The sequence below is a fragment of the Panthera leo genome, chromosome C2, assembly GCF_018350215.1.
Source record: "Panthera leo isolate Ple1 chromosome C2, P.leo_Ple1_pat1.1, whole genome shotgun sequence".
Classification (NCBI taxonomy): Eukaryota; Metazoa; Chordata; class Mammalia; order Carnivora; family Felidae; genus Panthera; species Panthera leo.
In genome coordinates, this window is record NC_056687.1 from 132,286,576 (window position 1) to 132,305,474 (window position 18,899).

An 18,899-nucleotide genomic window follows, 5' to 3' on the forward strand; every position below is an offset into this window, starting at 1 on the left:
AAGAGCACAGGCATCCAGGGCCCCCCTGGCTGCTAGAGCGGTGCCACTTTGAGTCACCTAGGAATCTGAAAAAGACAGGAACGGCCTTGTGACAGGGCCGCAGCGGCAGCTGGGTCCCCAGCTCAGGGCAGCGCTAGCTGGCGTGGCGGGGGTGTTCAAGTGAGCCGGGTCTCCCGGCAAACCCTCTCCTTTCCACCTGCGATTGCCAAGCAAAGCTGCTCTGAGCACTGGGGCTGTCTCCCAGCTCTAAGGGGTCAGAAACAAATTGCAGCCAATAAAACTAAGAAAAAGGATAAGACACCCCGTGGAAGAATCCAAACGTCCCAGGGCCAAGACGATTATGCCTTCAGCCTGTGTAACTCAATTCCAAGCATTCCTTTCGTCAGGCATTCGTTTCACCTTCACTGTGCACCGCACACTGTGAAGGTCTGCAAAGGATAACAAGCAATTTCTGTCTTCGGGGAACTCAGGTTTCCAGGGCAGGGTTCACAGCCCTGGGCGTAGAGGTGAGGAACGCAGACTTGGAACCCAGATTGCCTGGGTCAAATCCCGGCCAGGCCGCTCATTGGCTGGGTGACCCCAAGCACTTCAATTCTCTGTGCCTCAGTTTCCTCATCTGCAAAATGCAGGGGACGACAGAAGCTAGCTCATGGTGTGGCTCGGAGGAACGCGTTAACACACGCCAACTGCTCAGAACAGGCACGCGGTAAGCCTTCCAGAAGTGTCAGCGGTTACATAGGCGAGCGGCATGAGCACTATTAGCTCATAGTTATTAACCCACAGGACGTGGGTGACCTTTAAGGGAAGCTGGTGAATACCTTGAAACTATGTTTGTAATTCATGCCCCCGTGCGCACAGGTTTTCCGAGGATAACACCCGTAGCCTTCATCGAATTCTCGAGATCAGACAAGATCGGGCGCGTTCAGGGTGGTATGGCCGTAGACTTCATCGAATTCTCAAGAAGCAAAGCTGAAGGAAAGCTTAGTGAAGGAGGGGACTGCAGGACAACTGCAGCAGTTACCTGTGCCCTCATGTTAACTAGGCAAAGGATAAAAGCCAAGTAGAGCTGCCCAAGAGAACTTTCTGCAATGACAGAAATGTTCTCTATGTGTGCTGCCCCCAAAATAGTAGCCATCGGCCTCATGTGGCTTCTGGGCATCTGAAATGTGGCTAAGGAGACTGAAGAACTGAACTTTCAGTTTTATTAACTGGCCTTTAAGTAGTCACATGTGGCTAACGGCTGCCATTCTGCACATCACAGAGCCAGTCAGCTTGGGGTGGAAGACACCACAGGCAGAGAACAGAATACGCAACAATGCAAAACGCTGGATCATGTGCTCCAACCGTAGGATGGACCCAGCAGCGGGGGCGGGGGGCTGAGGGTGTACATGGGGGCGCAGCACCGAGAACACAGGTGCCAGTGCACGAGCCAGACTGAAAAGCCCTGTGTCCGCACTCAGATCCGGGCCTGACACTGGACACAGGAATGCTGTACTGGTCAAGGTTTTCCAGAGAAACAGAACCAAAAGGACGTGCCCACCAACGTCCGTGCTGCTTCCCTTTACTGCACTTCAAGAACACTGAGGTTTTTACAAACTGAAGGTCTGTAGCAACCTTGTGTCCCGCAAGCCCATCGGCGCCACTTTTCGACAGCTCCTGTTCACGAGTCTGTCACGTTTTGGTGATTCCCGTAATATTTCAGACGTTTTCATTATTATTATATTGGGTTGCTGCAATGTCACGCTAGAACTCGAATGGATGAGGACGTGCTTTGCAGGGATGAGCAACGAAAGTGGTTCCTTGAGATGGGAACTACTCCCGGTGAAAATGCCGTGAACATCGTTCAAATGACAATGAAGGATTTAGAGTATCGCGTAAACTTAGTTGACGAAGCAACAGCAGGGTGTGGGAAGACTGACTCCCAACTTTTTTTTTTTTAATTTTTTTTTTAACATTTATTTATTTTTGAGACAGAGAGAGACAGAGCATGAACGGGGGAGGGGCAGAGAGAGAGGGAGACACAGAATTGGAAGCAGGCTCCAGGCTCCGAGCCATCAGCCCAGAGCCTGACACGGGGCACGAACCCACGGACCGCGAGATCGTGACCTGAGCGGAAGTTGGACGCTCAACCGACTGAGTCACCCAGGCGCCCCCTGACTCCCAACTTTGAAAGAAATTCTACTGAGGGTAAAATGTTATCAAACAGCATCACACGCTGCAGAGAAATCATTCGCGAAAGGGAAAATCAACTGAAAAGGCAGACTTCACTGTTGCCTGAAGAAAGTGCCCCAGCCACCCCAACCTGCACCAACTACCGTCTGATCATTCACCAAGACGAACCCTCCACCGGCAAAAAGATTACAACTCACTGAAAGCTCAGATGACGGTTAACACGTTTCTTTCAAGCAATAAAATATTTTTAAATTAAGGCCTTTTGTTTTAAGAGAGCAAGCAAGCACATGAGCAGGAGAGAAGGGCAGAGAGAGAGAGAGAGAGAGAGAGAGAGAGAGAGAGAGAGAGAGAGAGAGAGGTGGGGGGGGAGGGGGAGAGGAAGGGAGGGGCAGTGAGAACCCCAAGCAGACTCCACGCTAAGTGCGTAGCCTGACACAGGGCTTCATCCCGTGACCCCGGGATCACGAACTGAGCTGAAATCAAGAGTTGGATGCTCAACCTACTGACTGGGCGATTAAATTAAGGCATGTGCTTTTTTTTTTTTTTAGACATAATGCTATTGCACTTTTAATACGCTACGGTACAAGATAAACAAAGTTTATGTATGCACAGTGGAAAAAAAAAAAATCACTTGACTTGCTTTACTGTGCCACTGCAGTGGTCTGGAACCAAGCCCGCCATATCCCCAAGGTATGTCTGTTTGTAAAGAAAAAGGTTTTAGGGAATCAACTCACGTAACCATGGGGCTGGCAAGTCCAAATCTGCAGGGTGGGACAACAGGCTGAGCACTCAGACAACAGCCACTACTTCAATCAAGTCCAGAGACCATCTGCTACAGAACTCTCTCTTGCTTGGGGCAGGTCGCTCTTTTGTTCCATTCAGGCCTTCAACTGATTGGACGAGCACCTTCCCCGTCCCCCTCCATTATGGAGGGCAATCTGCTTTACTTCAATCCCACCAGTTTGAATGCAAATCTCATCCAATAAACACCCTCACAGAAACGTTCAGAATGATGTTTGACCACGTACCTCGGTGCTGGTGTGGCCCAGCCAAGGTGACACACAAAAGCAACCATCCCGCCCGTACACCAAACTTTTTGGGAACTATCAGCAGAACTGACTCTGGCAAGATTCAGTTGGGAGGCAGCGGGGTGGGGGTGGGGGGGGGAGGTAGGGGAGGGGTACCAGGAGGCAGGGACACCAACTGAAAGGCTATTTCAATCACCCCCGCAAGAGACAGCAGGGCTTCTACCAAAGAAGCGTCAATAGGAAATGAGTCATTTAATTCGTATTTGTTAAAAGAAAGTAGGAATGGATTCTGTGACTTGACAAAACACATACACGCACACAGTTACACCTTCGTGGGAAGCTACTACGATTTCCTCCTAGGTCTCCGACACAATATAAAGGACAGGAAGTCTCTCCACATACCACGAAGGGAGGGAAGTGACATAGCAGAGGAAAACAGGGCGTAACATTTCCCTACTCCAGAGAGTCCTTGGTCTGCTCTGGGGGTCACACCTGCTCACCTCTAACTCCTTCCGACCCAGAGTCTTTCTACAAGACAGACAGGTAAACCGCAGCACAGACGTGGCACAATTGGTTGGCTGCCTCCCAATATCTATCCTCCCCTCCACCCTAACGTACAACTAAAAAACCACCCTAAGCCAAGCCTCCCTTGCAGCTACCCATGACTATGTGACTGGGTTCTGGAAGTAAAATGGAAGCAGAGTGTTGTCTGAGAATTCCAAGTAGACTCTTTAAAAGAGAAGAAGCATATGTCCCTTCCCCACTCCTCTTTCACCCCTTCTGTTCTGAAATGCAGATGTGACGGCTGGAGCTCCCAGAGCTACCCTGGACCATGATGTGGCTTGGAGGCTGGGACTCACACAGGACTGAGCAACACGTAAGTCGCTAGGTCTCAGATGACCATGGGGTCAGAGCACCAACCTAGACTGCCTCCTTCGGGTCCTCCTTTTAAGCAGGAGAAAGTATCCTAATGTGTGTAGACTACTGTTTTTGAGTCCTTGGTTACTTGCAACCAAATGCAACTCCTAGTTGACATAAGAGGAGGCCATTATTTTGTGCATAAGGCAATGTAAATTTCAGGACTTCAGGCTGTGGAGCTTTATATCTTCTTACGGCCTGAGGTGTTGGGATAAGCCAGAAGAGGAATCTACATAAACTCAATACAGCGCCCTCTTCTCATGATTTCCTTCCAACTGTTCTCAAAAGAACCCACTAGAGATGCCTTCAATCACCTTGGTTGAGTGCCCAGGCCGGTGTGAAAACACACTTCCCAGTCTCCTCTGTGTAAAGACAACCTTCTCTTAGTTGGCCTCAGCCTGAGATCAAGAGACTTAAATTCAAAGAATAAGAGAAGCTTAGAGGAGATCGATACACCATGACTTTTAGAAATAAAAAAGGCCCACCATCTTCTCTGCGGTACGATGTTTTGCCACAGGAATGTGCTGAGGCTGGTAACGAATTGAAGAACAAATGGTCTCCTCCTTACTTCCATTCAACCTACTTCCTCCAAGGGAAACATACAAAGCAAGGCTTCCTGAACATAGCAGATCATTGCCCTAAGTGAACCAAAGAGGCACTCCTTCCCCTGTGAGAATGTAAGCGCCTCGGCGCCTAGCAAAGCTTTCAAATGAAAAATTAACACACAAACATGAATAAACGATCAAACTAACAAAGACACTTGAGCATGGGGAAGGGGAGACAGTTCAAGGGAGGCAGATGCCAGTTGGTGCCTGGATAAGTCGAGGGAAAGAGTGGCTGAGGGGCCCACATTTGGGAAGATCCTTCAGAAGAGACCTAGTTTGTGTGGCCCGTTCACAGAGCCCTTCAGAATTCTGTCTGGAGCTGACCAGCTCTCAGCAATCAAGCTGGTAAGGCTGAGGGGGGCCGTGATCGTAGACTCAGCCACTTTTCTTAGAAACCCATTGCTTCCTGGGAACACTAGGCTTAGGAGAGCAGAACTTCAGTGTGAGATGCTGTGTGCTCTCAGTTGTCCTGGATGCTCCTACACGTTCCCTTGTGCCCGCCCAAGGCTACAGGCTAAGGAATGGCACAGCAGGGACCAGAATCCCTCCACAGCAACACATGCCATGAATTCAGGGACCTGAGGTGGGGCAGGGCTGACTCCAAAAACCACCTTATCCATCTGGCTGATGACACAGCTCCCATTCTTTGGAGGGCTGCTAGGTCTAACACATACAAACAGAGGACTCCCAGTGAAATTTTATTTCAGGTACACAACAAATAATTTTTTTTAGTTACGTAAGTCCCAAATATCACATGAGATAGAGGTATCTTTTATCTTTTTTAATTTACTTTTTAATTTACATCCAATTATTAGCATACAATGCAGCAATGGTTTCAGGAGTGGATTCCTTAAGCCCCTTACCCATTTAGCTCATCCCCCTCCCACAACCCCTCCAGCAACCCTCTGTTTATCCTCCATGTTTAAGAGTCTCTTATGTTTGGTCCCCCTCCCTGTTTTTATATTATTTTTGCTTCCCTTCCCTTATGCTCATCTGTCTTGTATCTTAAATTCTTCATATGAGTGAAGTCATATGATATTTGTCTTTCTCTAATTTCACTTAGCATAATACCCTCCAGTTCCATCCACATAGTTGCAAATGGCAAGATTTCATTCTTTTTGATTGCCAAGTAATACTCCATTGTATATATATATACCACATCTTCTTTATCCATTCATCCGTCGATGGACATTTGAACTCTTTCCATACTTTGGCTATTGTCGATAGGGCTGCTATAAACATGGGGGTGCATGTGCCCCTTCAAAACAGCACACCTGTATCCCTCAGATAAATACCTAGTGCAATTGTGGGGTCATAGGGTAGTTCCATTTTTAATTTTTTGAGGAATCTCCACACTGTTTTCCCAAGTAGCTGCACCAGTTTGCATTCCCACCAGCAGTGCAAAGGGTCCCTCTTTATCCGCATCCTGTTAACATCTGTTAATTTTAGCCATTCTGACAAGTGTGAGGTGGTATCTCATTGTGGTTTTGATTTGTATTTCCTGGATGGCAAGTGATGTTGAGCATTTTTTCATGTGTCCGTTAGCCATCTGGATGGCTTCTTTGGGGGAGAAGTGTCTATTCATGTCTTTTGCCCATTTCTTCACTGGATTATTTGTTTTTTGGGTGTTGAGTTTGATAAGACAGAGGTATCTTTTTTTTTTTTTTTTTAATGTTTATTTATCTTTGAGACAGAGAGAGACAGAGCATGAATGGGGGAGGGTCAGAGAGAGGGAGACACAGAATCTGAAACGGGCTCCAGGCTCTGAGCTGTCAGCACAGAGCCTGACGCGGGGCTCGAACTCACGGACCGCGAGATCATGACCTGAGCCGAAGTCGGCCGCCCAACTGACTGAGCCACCCAGGCGCCCCCGGAGGTATCTTTTAAAAAACTATCTGAAATTCATATCAACCGAAAATCCTATATTCTGTCTGCTGCCTCCACCTCTGGTTTACATTCCATGAAAACATTCCACCATGCGGAAATGAACACACACTCCCCTCCTGGGAATGGATGTGGTTCCTTCACACATGTCAAGAAGCTTCTGCTGTGCCACAGACCCTGAGCTGGGAATCTGCAGTCCCACACACAGGAAGCAGAGTGTCCCAACACAGGGGAATGCTTCTAAAGCAGAGCTACTCAAATGTCCAGAGTCCGTAAATCCCTAAGCCTTATCACTCATCTACTTTTTTTTTTTTTTTTTTAGGTTCAGGTATTTACATTGCTTTAATTTTAATTTATCATTTTGAGTGTTTCTTTTTTAAGTTAGTTAACATACAGTGTAATACAAGTTTCAGGAGTAGATTTCAGTGATTTATCACTTTCATATAACACCCAGTGCTCAACTCATCACAAGTGCTCTCCTTAATGCCCATTATACATCTAGCCCATCCCCTACCACCTCTCTCCGTCAACCCTCAGTTTGTTCTGTCCTTAAAAGTCTCTTGTGGTTTGTTTCCCTCTCTTCTCTACCCGACCCACCCTTCCCCTATGTTCATCTGTTTTGTTTCTTAAAGTCCACATACGAGTGAAATCATATGGTATTTGTCTTTTTCTGATTGACTGTTTTCTCTCTTCTGCTTCTTAGTGTGAATAAGGCCATCGATTCTTCAGGGTAGATTTTCACAGAAGGAAAGGAGGAGAATATGAAGTCACACTGGGAGGGCTTGGAGGGGGACTGGAGGAGAAAGGAAGGAAAGCAGGGTGGGCAGACGGTATCTGCAAGGTGAGGAAAGGGAACGGAAAGGTGAGCCAAAAGCGATCAAGAGAAACACCACCATCTGTCCGGGACCAAACCTTGTTACCTGACAGCATAAAAAGGCCCACCCCCATTTACAAAACAAAAATATGTCCCATAGTCTGATTTTCTTCAGCTGAGACATCGGTCGTCCTGCCACTCGTTCCAGAGTGGTTTACAGAGAGGGGAGGGAAGGGTCGGTCCGTGTTAACGCAACAATTTTATTGAAGATGGAAAGAAAGAAGAGAAACATCCAAGGAGCCTCACGGTTTTGGATACGGTACAAAACTCCACACCTCCCACTACCTTCGAGCCGCGGTGACAAACCACCTGTGTCAGCTTCAGGCAGCACATTGCCCGCCAAGCAGCACTTACTGGGCATCAGCCATGACCCCATGAAAGGCAAAGGGGACAAGGAAGAGGCAATTGGCCCTGACGACACTCCCAACTGACAAGGTAATGGGGGGTAATACTGCTGGGCTGAGACTCTGTTGCGACCAGACCCGCACTGGTAGCTTCCTGACACCTGCCAGGCAGGAAAGGGTCAAAGCAAGCGGCCCACTGCACCACCAGAGGAGAAAACCCCAGGATCAGCAACACGCCCTGCTGCAGCCCCAACACAGCCAGCCAAGCACGAGGCGCAGTGACTCCAGGGAGGTGAGCCCTGCCGACGTAAGCCTCAAGACCTACTCTATGTCAGGAGGCTTCGACCTGGGTCACTTCGACCCTCTCACTGACCCCATCTGTGATCAAGCACCTAGGCTTCCCAAATGCACCTGCTTCTTCCCCAGAAATTCCAAGCAAGACTGCAAAGCAGGATGCAGTCTTACAGGCAAGGGAGAGTTAACAGTCCATTCTCCTCTCTGGCTGTAAATCACCAGGAGCTCTGCCTTGGGGCAGGTGCCCCATCACTCACCGCCTGCCCTTACCCTGGGCCGCAGGGATGACGCAGTTCCCAGAAACTGGCCTGTGCCCCCCCACAGTGGGAACGTGATCAGGGCCATGGGGAAGGACGTCAGTGACCCAGACCTCCTCACCCGAGTCCTACGTGGGAGCTGCCGCCCAGCGGAAATGAAAGGTGACCGGGAAGAAGGGAGGCATGACGAGGTCGCGCCCGAGTTGCAGGAGAAGCAGGAGGGCGTGCCACAAGGGGAAGGAGTTTCAAAGGGCCCCAAATTGCTTGGAAGAAGAGCCTCACAGTTACCCCCTGAGCAGAAAAGGCAGGGACACTGCCTTGAGTAACTCGACTTCGCTAAACCTCAGTTTCCCGCTCTGCAAAACCTACAAAAGTACCTCCCTCCTGCATGTGAAGTATGTAGAAAAGTGCTCGGTACTCAGAGTGCCAAAGTTCCTCTCCTCTCCCTCCTTCCCTCCATCCTGAAGCTCTGACTCAGTTCTTTCCACGCACACGCTTCCAGTAAACTGTCCAGAGTCGACTCCCAGCTCCCCCCCTCCAAGCCATCCTGCATCCTCGCCCATGACATCCCCACCGCGGCCCCCGTCGTGGCTTAACATTCAGGAGGGTGAGCGCACCCCCTTCTCCCAAAGCTGGATCCCCACGGTCAACTTCCTACTGGCATTCAGGCTATTCAGGTCAAAACCTCGGAGTTCCCAGTGACTCATTCTTGACCGCCGGTTAACCACTCCGTCTGTTAAAGCTGGCCTTCGTATTCTCTCAGACTAAGCCATGACACCAGAAGGGTTTACGCACGGACGCAAGTAATGGTCTTTGGGCTCTCAGACCAGGTCCCTCACCTGTAATATGGGGACAAACAGGAAAGATAAATGCTCTCTCCTACACAGAGCAGTACACATGGTGCCTGGCACATAGTTAGATCTCTAAAGATGATGCCGCTCTTAACGGAAGACACAATATTTGGCTTCAATGTCTAATCACCGTCTCAAAGAATAGAACCCCGCCCGTAAGAGCCCACTGTGGCTGCTCTGAGGTGTCTCAACCCAGAGTGGAGGCCGGGCTGAGGCTGTCTGGTACTCGCTCAGCTGGCCGTCATTCCTTCCCTTTCTGGCTCTTCAGCTCCCAGAAAGCTTCCTTTCCACAGCTCTGGAGCTGACGCACTTACCCCAGGTTACGTCCACACTGACTTCTCCCTCAGATCTCAGCTCTTTTGTCTTTTCTACCCACACTCTTGCACTTTGGGGCTCAGGTGCACCTTTCTGCCCAGGCTTCCACCTCCAGCCCCTAAGTGACCTCACCACCCCCTGGCTTCTTCCACACAATGTCTACCTCTGTGCCCTGTGGTTCAGTTGTCTAACCCACGAGCCTCACCCACTGGACTCTTTACTCAGCGAATACAAATGATTCTCGTTATTCACACGAGCCTCACCCACTGGACTCTTTACTCAGCGAATACAAATGATTCTCGTTATTCACGGATCCCATATTTGCAAATGTGTCTACTCACTACAACTTGTTACCCCAAATCAACATTTATGGTATCTCCAGGGTCCAGACCCACCGAGAGAAGCAAAACATTTAGTTATTCAACATGCATGTTCCCAGCTGAGGTCCAACAAGGCAACACTCTGCCTCCTTGTTTCAACTCTCATGTTGTAAACAACTGTCCATCTCTGTCTTGGAGCCACATTCCTCACATTTTTGTGCTTTTTGTTCGATTCAGCTGTTTAAGTTGGCCCCCAAGCCTAGTGCTGAAGTGCTGTCTAGTGCCCCTAAGTGCAAGAAGGCTCTGACATGCCTTATGTAAGGAGAAAATACATGTTTTACATAAGCTTCATTCAGGTGTGAGTTAGTGCTGTTGGCCATGAGTCTACTGTTAATGAATCAACAATACAGTGCATCTAGAAAAAGAAAGAGGAAATTTGCAGATTCCTACAAGAGGCTGTTCCAGTGAGTGCTAAAGTCACGTCCATAGCGCATGAGGAAGCTACGGACAAGTTTAAATTTGTGGACTCTGTTTGGTATCAATGCATGGGAGGTCTTGACCAATTTAAAAAGCACTGTGTGATGCTCAAAGCCAAGTAAATTTACAATCGTGTCACCCAGGGTCGGAAAAATGTTTGACCCTCCTTGGCTAGTGTTTTGTTATAAAGAAGTACTGTATATAATTATTTTTAAGAAATATATATATTAAGTAAGGTGCCTTTAAAGACAAACATACATAAAACAAGGCTACGTATGGGTCAGTTGATGAAAATGTGACCTGAGGCTCTCAGGAACTTGACCCTGTATTTCACCTACAAGCAATACCTCAATAGGATGCCTCTCTAATTCAGCATGGGTAGCAACTTTTTAAGTTTATTTTGAGAGCGAAAGAGCATGCAAATGAGCAGGGGAGGGAAGTGAGAGAATCCCAAACAGGCTCCATGCTGTCAGCACAGAGCCCAATAATCCCACAAACTGTGAGATCATGACCTGAGCTGAAACCAAGTCAGACCTCTGACTGAGCCACCCAGGCATCCGGGTAGGGGCTTTGGAGAACATAACTATTGTGAATAAGAACAATGGACTGTAATTACCTATGCCATAAAAATCATCTTATTTGTATGTGTTGACAGGGCTCCTGGATGATACAGACCACATTTTATGCTCCACAATGGCCAGCACAGACAAAGGGGAGATGCTCAGAAAACACTTTCAGAAACCTTTAACTTGCCAACCCACTAGGCCACTATAATCCATGGACTTACTCTATGTCTCAGATGGAGGGGGGAACAACCCCACACTTTAAATCAGATCAGTAACAGAGATTCCACTTTTGCCCCCAAACACCCCACCCCACCCCACATGCTTTTATAAGACTAAAAGGGGAATGCCAGCTCCACAGAGTTAGGATCTTTGTCCCATTCTTGACAAGTGGCTACAACAGTGTTCTACAATTAGTAGGAACCCAGTAAGTATTTGTTGAATGAAAGAAAATAAATTAGAAGGGGAAAAAAAAAAACAAAAACCAACAAGAGAGCAAGAACCCATACTTGACATATCTTCGAGTTTGTGTCCCAAGTTTGTGGAACCTGGCCCTCTACTTCTCTACTTACAGAAGGTCTTCTGCCAACAAAATCAGCATCTAGAATTCCCCAACCAAAAAAAGAGACTACAATGCTCTGTTCCTCTATGACTAACGTAAGAATTCAAGGCATTATTTGATCCACTTGACCTGTCTCATCTCGTGGCAAACATGACTCTCCATCCATGCATTCAAGGCCCTCACCACACTGTCTGTGAGGGCTCAGAGTGTTTGTGATCAGTGAACAGGCAAGTCAGAGACTCCCTCTGCATTATTATTGATCTTCTGGCACATGTTACCCCCACAAGCAACTCGGTATTTCCTTGACTGCGTGGGGTCACTCTCCTGTCCTCACATTCTTGACACTTTACCCAACACAGGACTGTTCCTTCCATCCAGAGGTTTTTGGTGTGGTGGTCTTTTGTTTTCAAGGCAGCAGATTCACCAGAGAGATAGACACAATATTTGAGAGGAAAATACATCTGGAATAAGAAGATTTTTTTTTTTTTTTTTTTTTTTTTTTTTTGGTGCAAATGTTTTACAAGTACTAATTCCATTACTATGGTAAGTTGCCAAAAATGGCTACAACATTTCACAGGTGCTTTACAGGTGGATTTTATTTTTCCCCACCTCTTGAATTTGGACTGACCGTGTGCCTTATTCTGCCCAACAGGACATTAACACATGTGATGCAGGAAGAGGCTCGAAGAGAGCTTATCCTTTTAGTTCCTGGAATCCCAACACCACGGGAAGAAGCCAGCCTGTTGGATGAGACTCATATGGTCCAGTCACCCGGGATGCCTTCACTGACAACAGGCCAAGTGCCTAACAGATGAAGCCATCTAACATCAGAAAAACTGCCCACCCAAATCATGAGCTAAATAAATGTTTTAGGCCATTTTAGGTTTGGGGTGGTTTGTTTCACAGCAAAAGCTAACATGCACAATTTTATAGATGAAGAAACTGAGGCACAGAGATTAAGTAATCCACCCCAAGTCCCACACCGATTAAATGGTAAGGTGGGATTCAAAGCCAATCTGTCTGACTCAGAGGCCAAGATTTGCCGGTTGTCCTACAGCTAAGTCACTCTACAAGTTTCAAATGCCTCTCCTCTCACCTACTTCCTCAAAAGAGGCTGAGTATAGAACGTGGACTCACATGGCCTCATAAACACAATACAGGCAACTTCCAGCACTGAATGACCCTATTTTGCATTTATGTTGCTCTTCAGGTTTGCAAAGTCTTCTGACACACTGCAACCATTTAAAAATAAGAGTTGGGGCATCCTGGTGGCTCAGTCAGTTAAGCATCTGACACTTGGTTTCAGCTCAAGTCATGATCTCATGGTTCATGGGTTCAAGCCCCGCGTTGGGTTCAGTGCAGAGCCTGCTTGAGATTCTCTCTCTTCCTCTCTCTCTCTGCCCCTTCCCTGCTTGTGGTCTCTGTCTTGCTCTCTCTCAAAATAAATTAATAAAAAACAAAAGTTGCCCAAATGTTCACCATCAGATTAACAAAATGTGCTATATCCATACCACAAAATATTACTCAGCCTTAAAAAAGAATGAAATTTTAACATATACCGTAACATGGACGAACCTTGAAGAGGTTATGCAAAGTGAAATCAGCCAGTCACAGAAGGGCAAATACTGCATGATTCCACTTGTATGGGGCACTTAGAAGACTCAAAATCCCAGAGACAGAAAGTAGAACCATGGTTGCCAAGGGTTGGGGTGGAGGGAGGAAGGGGGAGTTGGCATCTAACACAACTTGAAGATGGATGGCGGTGGGGCTGCTCCCTAATAGGAACATACTTAATGCTGCTCAGTTATACATTTCGAAATGGCTCAAATGGTGATATGTACGTTCTCTATAGTTTACCACACTTTCAAAAGAGAAACAAAAAAGCGGAAGCATTGGGACTGGCAGTGATAAAAATGACAGGCCCAGGGCCACTGCTAGACCAGTCAGAGCCCCAGGAGCAAAGCTAGCAAGAAAAGCTCAACTGTTCGGGCTCACATGGCTCCACCCCCTCGTCAGACACTGACGCCTTCTACACGCTGAAGGCCACGTGGGCTGACAGGTATGTCAAAGCAGCCTTACAAACATGCTCTGGCTCAAGGACAAAAACCCTCAAATAAATGAAAGCCAGTTCCCTGCCCCCACCCCAGCTGGGCGTGCGGGGCTATGTTCTCCCTCCTCTTGGCGGAATTTGGGCTGGATTTTCACAATCATAGGACTGGAGCTGACTCATTCCTTATCCAACGTGACAACAGGACCAATAGAGTTAACGCAAATTTTTGATGAGCAAATACAATTTCTACTGACCCAACAATTACAACTCTTCGTAGACTCTTTATGGAAAACCAAGCTCTTTAAGTCTCTTCTGCATCAGGGCTCTGGATGGATGGACGTGGGCATTCAGAGAGACAGATCATAAAACCACCACCAGGATGATCTCATACAAAAAAAAAAAAAAAGGAGACACACATCAAATATTAACAGAAGATACAGGGACTTCTTTTCTTCATTTCGTCTATTTTCGAAATTTTCTCCAACAAAAAAAGGTGTTTAATGAAGCTGAAACCTACACTCATGCAGGGATTCCCCTGTCAAACACGGTGCCTCCCTGAAGTCCTGAGACAACCTCACGGGAGAGCCGAGGCGGCTCCCATAACCACCCCTGCTTCCTAGACCAGGAGGCAGAGGCTCTGGGAACACAGTGCCTCATGATACACATTGAAGGAGATGCTCAGAGACCGTCCCTGCTGTACACAGCCAGAGGGTCTGTAAATACAGAAGGGAAGGGGGTGGGGATCAGAGAGAGGAAGAAAACAGGAAGCCCAACTGGCAGCCGCTGGAGGTGGGCCCCACCCCCTTCGCCATCAGGAAGGTCAGAGGATGCTGGTACACAAACAGACCCAGTCACCTGGCCCAAGCCCAGACAGCCCACCGTGTGCCCAGATGAAATGTGACATCCGTGCCCCGCCTCAGCCTTTGAGCATCCTTCCAGTTCCTCGGCTATACGCCAGCAAGGTCCCTTGCGGGCGAGGGGCGGAGGTCACTCTGGGCCTTCTCCGCCCTCCTTTTCCTGCCCCACCTGCAAGAAGGCAGGGGTTCCCTTCACATTCTTCTTGGCCTCTGCCGGTTGACAGTGAGTCACTCAGTCATCCCCAGGGTCTGGCTATTATTTGTGAGACCTGATGACTCAGTGGCTCACGCAAGGGACTCCGTAATTGTCACGATCACTAGCCTCACTAGCCAAGAGAAGGGATGAGAGGAAGGAGCGATGCCATAGTTCACAGCTGCCCAGCAGTGAGACTCTACCGACCCAGCTCCCTCCCACCTCTTTTCCCATCAAAGAGGATTTGGGGAGGGAAAAGAAGAGAGTGGTATGAGATCTATCCCAGATGTGTCACAGACAACTGGGGACCTACCCGGCAAATGAGATTTAAATGAACAGATTTGCCAGCTGTGTCCTATCCTTCCACTTATGTGGCCACAGGGCAGGAAAGCCGGGTGGCGGGGGGTGGGGGGGACCAGGGACAACAAAGGAAACGCTCAGAATGCCAAGGAAGGGCCGGGAGGAACACTGGCCCTGCTGGAGGCCTGTCAATGCATGGTTCACTCATTTGTTCCGTTAGCCCTCATGGAGCTTCGCTACTACAAACAACAATAACAAGTCAGAAAGAGTGCCATGGAGAAAAAGCACATCAAGGAACAAGGGATGGCGGTGGTGGAGATAGCAAGTAGCAGTTATTTCAATGGTGGCCCAGGGAGGCTTTGTTGTTGATAAAGTGACATTTGAGCAGAAAAGTGAAGAACAACTGAGTGAGCAGACCATGCAGATTCTGGGGTTAAGACAATGCCAAACAGAGGGGCACCTGGGTGGCTCAGACAGTTAAGCGTCTGACTCTCGATTTCGGCTCAGATCACGATCTCACAGCTCATGAGTTCAAGTCCCATGTCGGGCTCTGTGCTGACAGCGTGGAGCCTGCTTGGGATTCATTCATTCGTTCGTTCATTCATTCTGTCTCTCTCTCTCTCCCTACCTCTGCTCTTCCCCCACTTGTGCACGCTCTCTCTCAAAATAAACATTAAAAAACTAGACAATGCCAAACAGAAGCACCAGCAAATTCCAAGACTCTGAGGTAGAAGCACATGTGACACGAGTACAGCCAAAGATGGACACCTCCCACCTGCTGGGGCCAGTGACCTGATGGGCCAACGTCCACTGGTCCCTGAACACAAAGGTCCTGTTCACCAGCTTGGTGTCGAAGCCCAAGCTCAGGGGACCAAGTGAGGAGACCACTGCCGCAACTCCAAGGGGTTGTTTTAACAGACCAGTCTTAACGATCCCGAGGCACGGGCACATAGACAGTTCTAACAGATACTCGTGGGCTCAAGAGAGTCAGAGGGTTGGAGACTTTCAGAAAAGGTTTCACGACCTCCTTGGTACTGATCAATGTTTATGTTAAATTATCGTAAATTTCTCCTCAAACCCAAAACCCAAACCCTTTACACTGCAATTTCAGGTCAAGGATACTGTTACTCTGGGCTACATGGGGCAGGGGGGTGACCCATCCCCAGCTGGGGGTGCCCCTTAAAGACCGGTGAGACACAGGCACTTTGGAGACAGTACCTCAGGGTCCGGAGGACCTTTTGAGAAGCGTTTCACCTCCCAGAGAAAGGCAGAAAGAGGGGGCGGCTGCTCAGAGTTTGCTGCAGCCCAGTGAGTAACAGGTACCCTGATGCTGACCAACCCGGGTTAGCTGGTCAGGAAGGAGGAAGGGTTCAGGTGGCCATTCTGTCTAGGAATAAGGCAACCTATCTGGCAGGTTCCAAACAGAAAGCTCAGCTCGGGGTTCAGAGTATGAACACACATACGCAGCTAGGATCTCAGGAGAGCCACTAAAGCATCAAGGGAATCCCCTGATGAGAAATTTGAGAGGCCAGCGGAGGCAGGGCAAAGAGGAAGAACACCCAAGTCCTGGCCCCTGACCCTCAACAGGTCTGGTCTGAACATGTTCCTAGATTTGTGAGGCTTCGTCTCCCCAAGAGTTCACCCTCCCTGCTCTACCGTGCCCAACCGCACGCGTGCACACCCTGGTGCACACGTCCCCGTCACTCACTGAACGCTTTCTTACCGGCACCTTCCGTCACATAAACACACGACACGGATGGGACCGACACTCTGGACCAACCGCTTAGGCCCGTTCTGGGTGGCCACGCACACTGAAAAGACATGGTGCGAGGAAGCCAGAGCGAGCGGGGGTGTGCGAAAGCCCCGGGGCTGGCACCCAGCAGACACCGGTGAGCGTCGGGGGCTCTCTTCCTCCCCCACTCACGGGCCCGGCTAGCGGAGGCTGGGAGGGGACAGAGGCAGAACACTGCACCACTTCAATGGGGACAAAGGAGGACACACTCTGAAACCAGAGCCCGGTCCCATGCCGTCCAGCAATCGCCTGACCACAGCTTCCCTCTGCTGCCCCTTTGTTGGTGCCAGTTCCCCAGTTGCCTATTTGGGCTCTCGGGGCAAAGAACCCACGTCTCAAGAGAAGCAAATGGTAAATTCCTCTCAAACCAGAAAGGAGACGCTGCAAGGGAGGGAGTCTTCTGCCTGCTGCCTGCCAGGCGATCACCAGAGAGGGCAGAGGAAGACACCTTGTCTTCTAGACATGTCCTCTCGTCCACACCAGCTGGCCCAGCTGCCTGGGGGGGCGGATCTGGGCACCATCTCAGTATCCAGGTGGCACCCACTCACAGGGTCGGCCAAATGCCAGCACCCACACCCTATTAATAGCATCAGGAGCTGGAATGGAGCAGCTTGGGTAGGGGGAAGGAGAAAGCAAGAGGCTGTCTTCAAATGCAGTGTATACAAAGTCGTGGTGGCTCTGCATCCTGGGGGACTCGTGCTTCTAACCTTCGACCGGGGACACAGAAGTCAGAAGGCGCATCCAAAACACGGTTTGGGGCGGAGGCAGGGGAGACGGTCAGCGGGGCTACCTTACCTGCCTCGCCACCCTCCGGGCCTCCCAGTAGGGCTTCGAGTCTTCCACAGCTTTGCCAATTTTCTTCACCAGCTCGTCCAGCTTCACCGTTGCTTCCACCAGAACGGAGCGGAACTTCTGACGAGCATCCTGCAGCCAAGAGAAAACGAGGAACAGTTGAGGCTTAAGGAAGCATCCACGAAAATCCACTTTCTCTATCCAAAAGCACCAAGGAGGGCCTTCACAAAACCTACAAGCTCCTAAATTAATATCTTTGTGAGCAGCACCGTCTAAAACTCTGTGATACTGGAAATGTTCTATCACACTGTCCAATATGGTAGCCACTAGCCACATTTGGCTACTGAGCACTTGAAATTGGCTAAGGAGGCTGAGGAAATGGGTTTCCGATTTATTCAGTTTTAATTAAGTATATTTCTATTTTAAAAATAAGCACGGGGCCGCCGGGGTGGCTCAGTCGGTTAAGCAGCCAACTTTGGCTCAGGTCATGATCTCGCAGTCCCGCGCGGGGCTCTGCTGACAGCTCGGAGCCTGGAGCCTGCTTCGGATTCTGTGTCTCCCTCTCCCTCTGCTCCTCCACTCGTGCTCTCTCAAAAATAAACGTTAAAAAAAGTTTAAAAAAATTTTTTTAACGTTTATTTATCTTTGAGACAGAGAGAGACAGAGCATGAATGGGGGAGGGTCAGAGAGAGAGGGAGACACAGAATCCGAAACAGGCTCCAGGCTCTGAGCGGTCAGCACAGAGCCCGATGCGGGGCTCGAACTCACGGACCGCGAGATCACGACCTGAGCTGAAGTCGGAGGCTCAATCGGCTGAGCCACCCAGGCGCCCCCAAAAAAGTTTTTAATGAAAGTAAATAAAAATAAAAGTAAGTGTGGCCAGTGACTACTATATGAAGGTGGATAGCTCAGGCTTGATTTAAAAGCTCTATCTCCTCAGTGGGCAACTTCAGTGATGGCACCATGTCCTATGCTCCCATGGAGTCCCCAACCATATAATGTAGTCCTCCATGCAGAAACACTGATTGGAAACTTCCCACATGCCAGACCCTATGCTGGGTGTGGGGCTTGGTCCCTGCCCACAGGACATGTCCAGTCTGGCGGGTGAGGTAGGCATCATAGCCATTCCAGAAAAGTCCATGCCAGGATGAAAGTGGTACAGGTGCCACGGAACCCAGCAGCAGAGAACCTCACAAGGTCTGGTAAGGCGGGACGGGCGGTGAGAGAGAGACTTGGAAAACATCCAGAGGGCTGATATCTATACAGAAGCCCAGAGCATGAATGGTCACTTGGGAGAGAGGGAGAGGAAATACTGAACCCCGAGCAGGCAGAGAAGCCATATTCAGCCAAGAGGGGAGAGGGAACGGCACAGTCTGAATGAAACTAGAAGTCTGAAATGTGGAAAGCAGCAAGAGATAAGGGTGGCCACCCATCCTGGAGGCAGCTACAAG

General features: G+C 49.1%; 1 protein-coding gene across 3 annotated transcripts in view; it reads right to left on the reverse strand.

Moving 5' to 3' along the window:
- SH3BP5 (SH3 domain binding protein 5) overlaps nucleotides 1–18,899 on the reverse strand; it is a 77,907-nt gene that overhangs the window by 32,824 nt on the left and 26,184 nt on the right. For all 3 annotated transcript variants that reach the window (XM_042903775.1, XM_042903774.1, XM_042903773.1), the window contains exon 3: nucleotides 17,452–17,580. Coding sequence is in view for 2 of the 3 variants with exons in the window: in XM_042903774.1 (XP_042759708.1) it covers nucleotides 17,452–17,580 (129 nt within the window). In the remaining variant the exon portion in view is untranslated. The remainder of the gene's footprint in view (nucleotides 1–17,451; nucleotides 17,581–18,899) is intronic.